Raw genomic sequence first — 9,446 nt, 5'->3', positions numbered from 1 at the left:
TCTGATTTCCACGTGGGGATCTAGGCAGTTAGCGACTTGGGGTGGGGTGTGGGGCGAGGGGAGGTCGCACAGAAGTATTTCAGGATCTTTGTTTTCCTAGATCCAGGGTCTCCCTGGTGGCTGGCTGCCGGGCGGGCGGGCGGCGCAGACCTCCCAGCACGCCCTGCACCGTGGGAGCGAGGACGCGGGCACTGGCTCCTGGCTGCTCCTGGCCGCTGTTACAGGCGGGGACAACCGGGGGCCGGCCAGACGCCTCCCGCGCCCTGCTCGGTGCCCAGCCGCTCAGCTCTGCGCCCAGCGGTGTCCTTCCTGGTTCCGTGCAGACCCTGGGGCGCCGAGGGGCCCCGCGGGACCCCTTCCGCAGCCGGAGCCTGAGTCAGCTTCACAGCCAGGCGTCCTGAGCTGTGTCCCCCGCTGTCCCGCCAGGTGGGCCTGCGACAGCGCCTCTCCTGCCCCCTCCACAGCCCTCTCCCAGCCAGGTGCTCTCGGAGGGCTGGCGGGGAGCACGTGAGCCGTCTGGAGCTGGAGCTGGTTCTCCCACATTCCAGGGCGAGGGACAGGGTAGAGGGCGTGCCTCGGGCTGTGGGGGAGGCCCCTGAAGGGCTGGGAGCTGCTGCCCCAGAGCTCGGCTCCCCACCGTGGCCCGTGGGAGGGACCCTGGACCTTAACGCCCTCCGCTCTGCGGGGCACCCAGCAGTGTCAGACCCCGGACGAGAGGCAGATTCCTGAGACAAACCTCTTAGTCCTACAGAGGGTTAAAGGAAGGGGGGCTGGGGCGTGGCCTTTCCCTTGAGGCCGGGCCTCCCAGGACCTTGGCATTAACCAAGGAGGAGGGGAAAGAGATGCTCAGATGCTGCATCTTTGATGCATAAAGATCTGAGGGATCAGTAAGTCCAAAGGGCCTTGTCTTCATGGATGGGAAACAGAAGAGGCCCCAGGACCCGTCTGTGCCCCCTCGCCAGCCTGTGCCGTCCTTACGCAGGCCTCTGTGGTCTGCGGGACACGGCCCTTGTGGTTAGGGCTGAGATCGTGGAGGAGACCCGGGTAGGAGGGGTTGCCTTGCCCACAGGGAGGGTGAGGGCCTCTGGAAGGAGCGCCAGTTGGGGGATTTAAACCTCAGCCCCACTTAACTAGCTCCGCGTGGCCTGGGCACGTCTTCAACCCTCGAGCTGCCACCTGCTCGTCTAAAATGGGGATCACCACACATCCTGAGGATTCTCACAAGGGTTAGACGGAGCCCTGCTAACGTGGCCTGGCCCCTGATGAGCGCTGAGCCAGCCCAGGTAGCCGGGCCTCTGACGCTAGAGGGCAGCAGGTAGGTGCCGCTGAGCCGTGTGTGTGGCGATTAGATGGAGGCCAGATAGAGGGGTAAACACGTCCACGTGGGTCCGGCCCCTCCCTCGGCAGCCCCACGCAGTGGGCTCTGCCAGGGGCCGGGCAAGTTCTTTGGAGCAGAGCCAGGTCCTCCAGAGGGGGCTGCAGCGACCCTGATGCTTGGATGGCGTCCGGCAGGCAAAGGATGCCGAGACGTTGCCAACTAAGTGGGTGCCAGTGGCGGCCCTGTGGCTGCTGGGGACGCTGGGGCCCTGGGCAAGGCTGGCAGGCCGTGAACGTTGCCTGGTGTCTGGAGAGCCTTCCAGCCCGAATCCCGGGCGTCATGGGAAAGATCCCCAAACCTCCATATCTTCCCTCCCTGCTAGGCCCCCTTGTCCTCAGACCCGCAGACGTTGGGGGCCCAGGAGCCTTCCTGACCCAGTTCTGACCCAGATTCCCCGCCCCTCCCCGCTTCAGCCCATCCTTGGCTTGGCCCCCCCCAGAGGAATTTCCTGAGCCAAAGGGTGGCCGAAAGTGCAGATGCCCACCCAACGTCCACCTGCCACCCGCCCAGGCCACTGCCCTGTGCCCAACCCCAGAGGGTGCGGGATGACAGACCCTGACAATCATTAAACCAGCCGGGCCTGATTTCCCAGCACCGCCGGCCTGGATCCCGGCCAAGTGGCACAAAATATGCAAATCACCTGGGGCCAGGAGCCCAGTCTAAAGGCCAGGAAATCCCCTCGACCAATGAGCCACCAGCTCAGGTTACCGCGGGTGCCTATAAAGGCCCGGGCGCGGGCGGAGCTCGCAGCTTCTACTTAGCGCAGCGGTGGGAGCGCGGCCTGCGTGTCAGCGCTACCTGGCGGGGCTTTCTCCCTGGATTTCCTCCGCCTGCTGCCCCTAAACCCGCCTGCCACACCCTCGGCCGCCAAGGTAGGACCCCTGCCTGTCACATTCCCCCGCCTGGCCCCGGGGGGATTGGGGAGGGGCCGGTGGAGCTTGGTTCTGAGCCTGCCCAAGCAGGAGTTGCAGGGCTGGGCGGTGTCCTGAGGGCCCGAGAGCCTGTCCCTGCAAAGGACAGAGTGGCCACGACTGCAGGTCCCACTCGTGGGCCCAGGAGGGCAGAGGAGGGAGCCCAGCGGGAGGCCTTGTGCCCCCCACCAGCACACCCTCCGTCCCCCGGGCTCTGAGACCCTGGAGCCCGTCTTGAGGAGAGGGTGTCCTACGAGATGTTGACCTTCACGCCCTTGGGTCCCTGGCTCTCACCGGCCTTGCCCTCCCTTCCCAGGGAGCCTCATGGCTGCAACCTGTGAGATTAGCAACGTTTTTAGCACCTACTTCAGTACGATGTACAGCTCGGATGACCCCAATCTGGCCTCTGTTCCCCCTGCCGCCGCCTTCGGGGCCGATGACCTGGTGCTGGCGCTCAGCAGCCCGCAGGTGCCCCTGGAGGGCACAGGTGGGTCTCAGGAGGGGCTGGGCGTTTGGGGAGGGGGAGACGTCCGCCTAAGAGCCTGGGACAAGTGTGGGATCGGGCAGGGGGAGGGCTGGGGTGAGCTGTAAGAAGCTGGGGTGTTAGGATTTGGGGGCTGTGCTGGCGGGGGTGCTGGCCGGGGTGCTGTGAGCACCGCCGCCCGCCCTGCTCCTGGCTGGGTGCTCTGAGAGTCCAGGCGGGACCCCCGGAATCCCCAGCTGGCCCCAGAAGGGGGCTGACCCGTCGCTGTGCCGGCCCCTTGCAGAGAAGGCCAGCTGGTTGGGAGAGCAGCCCCAGCTCTGGTCCAAGGCCCAGGTCCTGGACTGGATCAGCTACCAAGTGGAGAAGCACAAGTATGACGCCAGCACCATTGACCTCTCGCGCTGTGACATGGACGGGGCTGCGCTCTGCCGCTGCGCCCCTGAGGAGCTGCGCCTGGTCTTCGGGCCCCTGGGGGACCAGCTCTACTCCCAGCTGTGGGACCTCAGTGAGTCCTGGAGGGGAGCCCGCCTCCTGCCCCGCCCCCTCCTCAGTTAGGGAGGCTGGTCTGGGGACTGGCCCGAGGGCACCACCAGGGAGAGAGCCCCAGGGAGGGGAGGGGAGACCCCTGGGCTCTGACCCCCTTCTCATCAGCTTCCAGCTTCCCCGACGAGCTCAGCTGGATCATGGAGCTTCTGGAGAAGGACAGCATGGCGCTTCTGGAACCCCTGGGGGACCAGGGCCCCTTGGGTGAGAGCCCCTTCTCTCAACCCCCCCAGCCTGTCCTGTCCCCTCTCTGCCCCACACCCCCAGCTGGGAGAGTCAGGGCCCCCTCTGAACTCTCACCTCCCCCCAGACCAGGGAAGCCCCTTTGCCCCGGAGATGCTTGAGGACTGCAGACAGGCCAGCCCCTTCTACCCGGGCAGCTTCGGCACGGGGGTCCCCTCCCCGGGCAGCTCTGACGTCTCCACCGCAGGTGAGCCCTCGGGCGTCTGCCCACAGCCTCCCCTCCCCAGATGCCCTGAGCACTGACGCCCCGCACTAGACCCCGGGCTTTCTGGGAGGACAGGAAGGGGCTCACTCTGGCCCGCCCCTCCAGGGACTGGCGCGTCTCAGAGCCCCCAGGCCTCAGACTCCGGTGGAAGCGACGTGGACCTGGACGCCCTGGACAGCAAGCTCTTCTCTGGGGGTGAGCGGAGGGAACCTCCTGGTCCCCGTGGGTGTTCCTCTGGCAGTGCTCAGGGGCTGGCCCCCTGCCCCCACCCCCTCAGGGTTTTCCTGGAGGGGGGTTGTCCCCCAGCAGCCCCCATCCCTCCCTCTCCTGACCTTCCACCTCTCCCCACAGACGGCTTTCCCGACTACAAGAAGGGGGATCTTAAGCATGGGAAGCGGAAACGGGGCCGGCCCCGAAAGCTGAGTAAAGACTCCCGGGAGTGTCTTGAGGGCAAGAAGAGCAAGCAGGGTGAGAGGGGGCCCTGCACGGCTGGGGGGCCCTGCACTGTGAGGGGGCCCTGCACGGCTGGGGGGCCCTGCACTGTGAGGGGGACCCTGCACGGCGGGGGGGCCCTGCACGGTGAGGGGGCCCTGCACGGCTGGGGGGCCCTGCACGGCGGGGGGGGCCCTGCACGGCGGGGGGCCGTGGTGGGGCCGGGGGGCCTCTCTCCTGAGCTGGGCCCTCTGCATGTTGCTGTGCACGGGGCCAGGGTGCGCGTGGCCCCTGCCCGGTGGCAGGGCCTGGCTGGTCCTTCATGGTGCATGTGGCGGTGGAGCCACGGGGGCTGCAGGAAGGGTGGCGCTGGGGTCCAGGCTTCCTGCCCACCCCTCGTCCTGCCTGAGGGACACACTTGCTGGCGGGTGTTGGGCAGGCGCCGGCAGGGACAGTGGCTCGGCCGCTGGACGGCCCGTCCACCGAGGGCCACGCAGGAGTGGCCCTTCCACCCACCAAGTCCCTGCCCCCTGGCCTTGGCCCTTGCGTGGGCCCCCGCAGCTCCTTCTCATCTGTACGTGCAGCCCCTCCCACACGCACTGGGCCTGTTTGCGTCTTGGGGTCATTTTTCCCGGGAAGCCGTCCCCTTGTCCCCCAGGCCGGGGCCAGCTCTGTGGTCCTGCCCCTGCTGAGCTCTCACCACCTTTTGCTGTATCTGCTTTTTTACCGTGACCCCTCGAAACTGTGAGCCCCTCAATGCGGTCCCATGTCTCAACCGCTCTTGTATCCCAGCCAGACATTTGATGAGTACCTGAGCGAGTTAAACCTCTGTGCCGTGCGAGACGTGGTCTTCCTGGAGCTTCCCCAGCTGTCCCGTGGGGGAGGCCAGGAGGGAGGCAGCCGCCAGTAGGCTGTGCGCCGGGATGGGCAGCAGTCGTGGGGGTCAGGGGTCGCCTGGGCCGCTGACTGATGGAGCCTGGCCTTGCAGCCCCCAGAGGCACCCACCTGTGGGAGTTCATCCGCGACATCCTCATCCACCCGGAGCTCAACGAGGGCCTCATGAAGTGGGAGAACCGGCAAGAGGGCGTCTTCAAGTTCCTGCGCTCGGAGGCCGTGGCCCAGCTCTGGGGCCAGAAGAAGAAGAACAGCAGCATGACCTACGAGAAGCTGAGCCGGGCCATGAGGTGAGCGGGCGGCGCGGCGCCGGCGCCGTCGGAACCTCCCCCTTCCGGCGGCTGTGAGTCCCGTGCAGCGCGGCGCCGGCACCATCAGAACCTCCCCCTTCCGGCGGCTGTGAGTCCCGGGCAGCGAGGAACCACGGGGTCTGGCCACCTCGTGGACTCTGTGGGAGCCTGGCTGGCCCGCAGCACACGCTGAATTCGGTCTGACTGCATTTCTTTGTGTCGCCTGCAAGGCCCGTCCTAAGAAAGGCTCTTGGTGGTAAAAAGGGCAGTAGCCGAGGCCCACACCATTGAAGCCATTAAGTTGCCTGTCTCTGGACCTTGGTTTCCTCGCAGACCATCGCTAAGGTTTCCTCAACCCTAAAATCACGTGGCTTCGTGATGGGCCCAGGACAGAGGCGAAAGCCACACAGAAGCCAGGGCATGGCCCAGTGCGCGGGACAGAGCAGGGCGAAGGAGCAGAGGCTGCTCGGTGCAGGAAGTGGCTCGGGCCCAGGTCGGCCGGGCTGCAGCCCAGCGGGGCAGGTCACCCGAGGATTCCTGGCAGGCGGGCCCCTGCCTGGGCACCTCTGACCACCCTTCTCCCCTCAGGTACTACTACAAACGGGAGATCCTGGAGCGGGTGGACGGCCGGCGGCTTGTCTACAAGTTCGGCAAAAACTCCAGCGGCTGGAAGGAGGAGGAGGTGGCCGGGCATAGGAACTGAGGGTCGGACCGGCCCTGCGACCAAAGCTCGGACCTGAGGCTGCAGCCCCCGGAGGGGACCACCAGGACGCCTGGGCATGCGCCCTGCGCCGTGGAGAGAAGCTGAGGCTCTGGCTCCTGTCGGCCATCGTCCTGGCATCTGGGGCAGGTGGCCTCTGCCCTCTGTTCTCCTCTTGGAATTACAAGCCTGGTGTTTGAGGCCACTTGTGTGCTGGCTGTAGCTGCGCTCGCGGCTCCTTCTGTCTGGGCTGCGTCAGACCAAATCAGACCCCAGTGGCGGACACCTCCCTCCTACAGAGGCCGGAGCGGGCTGAGAAGGCTGGGGGCCCTGGGCCCGGAGAAGGGCCCCCTCTTTCTGGACTGGCTTCCCACTCCCCACTCAGTGCTTGGACTCCGCGGGCGGGGGTCAGAGCACTCCGTAATTTATGTGCTATAAATACAGATATGTACATAGAGATCTATTTTTTCTAAGACATTCCCGTCCCGCCCCTCCCTCACCAGGTGCTGGTGGCCACACTGACTGTTCTAGGCCCTCTGTGGACCAGTGAGGAGCAGGGCAGTGCCGGGACCCTTGGGACGGGGCTCCTGGCTCCCTCCTCCTGTGAATGGGGGCAGAGACCTCCAATAAAGTGCCTTCTGGGCTTTTTCTAACCTTTGTCTTAGCTACCTGTATACTAAAGTCTAGAGCTCTGGCCCGGATGTGGGCAATGGGGCTGGGAAAGGGGACCAGGGCAGGGATCTGCCGGCTGCAGGTGAAGGTGGAGGCTGAGGTTGGGGGAGAGTGAGGGGACGGGTGATCCTTCCCTGGAGCCTGGGCTGTCCTGCCGCCACGAGGCACCAGCGGGGCGACCTGGGCCGAGCCAGGCCTCTGCAGCCCGCTGCCCCGCTGTCAGGCCGCCGTGCCCTGGCATCCACTAAGGAGTCTGGAATTGCGTGTCTGGCCTTGTGGAGTAGATGTGCATTCCAGCCAAGCTGGCTGCAAGCTGAGTATCTGTGAGATGAATCCAAGCTTTCGTTGTCGAACGTGGAATCGGAGTTATGATCTTGCGGAGGGAAAAGCAAACAAAGCGAGATGAGTGCTTGAGGACTCGGGGGAGGAGGAACGCCTGGCCTGGTCTGTGTGGCACCGCGGGCACCGCTGCCGCCGCGCGGCCCCCTCCCCACGACGGAGACCGACAGCCCGGGTCACAGGCGCAGAGGGAGGCTCGGCTCCCCGGGGACTCAGCCGTGCTCCCTGCCGTCTCCCCAGAGGCTTCTCCAGGGTTGGGGGTCCTCTGACGGTGTCCTCGGCAGACTCCAGAAGGTGCTGCTCTGTCTGCACAGAATGACACATCTGGGTTCAGGTGGGGCTGTGGGTGGGGGGGTCCTCGTGCAGAACATCTCCCAGAGCGGAGTTCCTTCAGTCTGAGGCCTCGAGTTCCGGGGAGCACTTTAAAAAGCCATTTTGTGTGTTTGCAAGGCTGTTTAGCTGTCTTAGAAATATCAGATTATTCACCAAAGGGATGCGGGTAAGAAAGGGATCTGAGAAAAACAGGTGTGTGCTGGTGTGTGCGTGTGCACGTGTGTGCGTGGGGCTCACTCAGGAGGACAGGGCCTGGGGGCTAGGAGCAGTCCTCACTTCCCCGCGGCTGCTTTATCGGGGGTCCTGGCCTAATAGTCGCCTCATTTCTTGAAAATGACCAAGTGCGGGCGCTGTGCTCACCTCTCCGCCCGTGTTATCTGGGGTCCTCGCGCTCCCAGAGGGTCACCCACGTTGCCTGAGTCCCTTCTGAGAGTGGGCAGGAGCCCCGGGACCACAGCACACCTCCGGGACCCCAAGCCCGCCCAGGACCCTCCGCCTCCATCAGCTTCTTCAGCCCCGAAGGAGGCACTGGCGGTGAGACGCGGCCCGGAGGGTCTGCTGGGGAGGAGAGCTGCCCGCGGCCCAGCCCTTCATCCCGTGCCAAAGGGCCCGAGGCAGCAGTGCCCGCACGGCGCGCCGACCTTTGTCCTGCCGTTTTCAGTTTATGAGGTGCTTTCCTCATCCTTTATCTCATTCCTTCCGCACCACAGCCCTCGGAGGGGACTGGGCGTCCCCGTGTCCCGGCTGGGGCAGGAGGCTGGTCCAAGGTCGGCGGAGCCTGGACTCCTGCCGGCGCTTGGGGGCGACAGGGGGCGGGGCCTCGCTCCCTCCTAGGGGGCGTGGTCCTCAGTGTCTCCGTCCCAACACTGCAACCCCGCCCCCCGCCCCCCTCCCCAGGACACTGCAGGGCCCGGCAGCCCTGGCAGCCCTGCCCGTCCCCATCTCTCCGCCGGCTGGACTCAGGGGCGTGGCCCACCTCTTACTGCCCCCGTGGGGTCGGGGGGCTGCTGGGCAGGTGAGGGAGCCCCTCGGGGCGTGCCTGCGGGGGAGGGGCGGCTCCGCCCCTTCAGCTCCCCTCCCGCACGCGGGGGAGCCGAGCTTTCCCTGTCTTCGATTCCTTTCGCTCTGTTTACACCCTTTCACCCTCAGGAGCTGTGGGGCCTCCGGGCAAGGCCGGGCTTACTCATCTCGGTGCCTCCGCAGCGCCTGGCACAGAGAAGGCGGTCGATAAATATTTGCTTGGCTGCCCTGTGCCTCTCCCTGCCTCTCCCTGCCCGGCCGCCCCCTCCCCCTGGGCACACACGCACTCAGGCCCCCCAGCCTCACACTCGCGCACACACACACACACACACACACACACACACACAGCCTCAGCGCGCCCCCTGCAGTGGACGAAACCCCCAGCCCCTGAGTTATCAGCTCACCTCCCCCCGCCTCTCTGAAGCGGTTCTGCTTCCCTTCTCCCCGCCAGGTGGGCTCCAGCTTGCCCCCAAGTCGGGCCCAATGCAAAATGAAAACTCAGCCCCGTTGTTAAAAATTATGAACCACTCCCAAGTGGCGACAGCAGAGCTGGGCATTCATGGGGCCCTGAGCGACCCCTGAGGGCAGCATCCCTGCCCGTCAGAGCCGCTGAGCCGCCCACCATGCCTCCTGCTACAGGTGCATCTGCAGCAGCAGAAAACCAGGAATACGTGGCCAACTCTTTAAAATCAGAACGGTTGGGCTTCCCTGGTGGTGCAGTGGTTGGGAATCCGCCTGCCAACGCAGGGGACATGGGTTCGAGCCCTGGTCCGGGAAGATCCCACATGCCGTGGAGCAACTAAGCCCGTGAGCCACAACTACTGAAGCCCGTGTGCCACAATTACTGAGCCTGCGCTCTAGAGCCCGCGAGCCACAACTACTGAGCCCGCGTGCCACAACTACTGACGCCCATGTGCCACAACTACTGAAGCCCGCGCCTACAGCCCATGCTCCACAACAAGAGAAGCCACCGCAACGAGAAGCCCACGCACCCCAAAGGAG

The 9,446-nt window shown here is 65.6% G+C and overlaps 1 protein-coding gene across 1 annotated transcript; it reads left to right on the top strand.

Annotated features, from left to right (window-relative positions):
• The first annotated feature begins 2,026 nt into the window (after positions 1 to 2,026).
• ELF3 (E74 like ETS transcription factor 3) lies at positions 2,027 to 6,733 on the top strand. Its single transcript, XM_079935572.1, has 9 exons — positions 2,027 to 2,250; positions 2,606 to 2,776; positions 3,057 to 3,278; positions 3,425 to 3,520; positions 3,627 to 3,746; positions 3,870 to 3,959; positions 4,116 to 4,232; positions 5,185 to 5,380; positions 5,969 to 6,733. The coding sequence occupies exons 2-9, from the start codon at positions 2,614 to 2,616 to the stop codon at positions 6,081 to 6,083; spliced, it is 1,119 nt and encodes a 372-aa protein (XP_079791698.1). The 5' UTR covers positions 2,027 to 2,250; positions 2,606 to 2,613; the 3' UTR covers positions 6,084 to 6,733.
• Positions 6,734 to 9,446: the final 2,713 nt, after the last annotated feature.

Source organism: Stenella coeruleoalba (genome assembly GCF_951394435.1).
Source record: "Stenella coeruleoalba genome assembly, chromosome: 1".
Classification (NCBI taxonomy): domain Eukaryota; kingdom Metazoa; phylum Chordata; class Mammalia; order Artiodactyla; family Delphinidae; genus Stenella; species Stenella coeruleoalba.
This window is presented reverse-complemented; position numbering and strand designations above follow the sequence as displayed.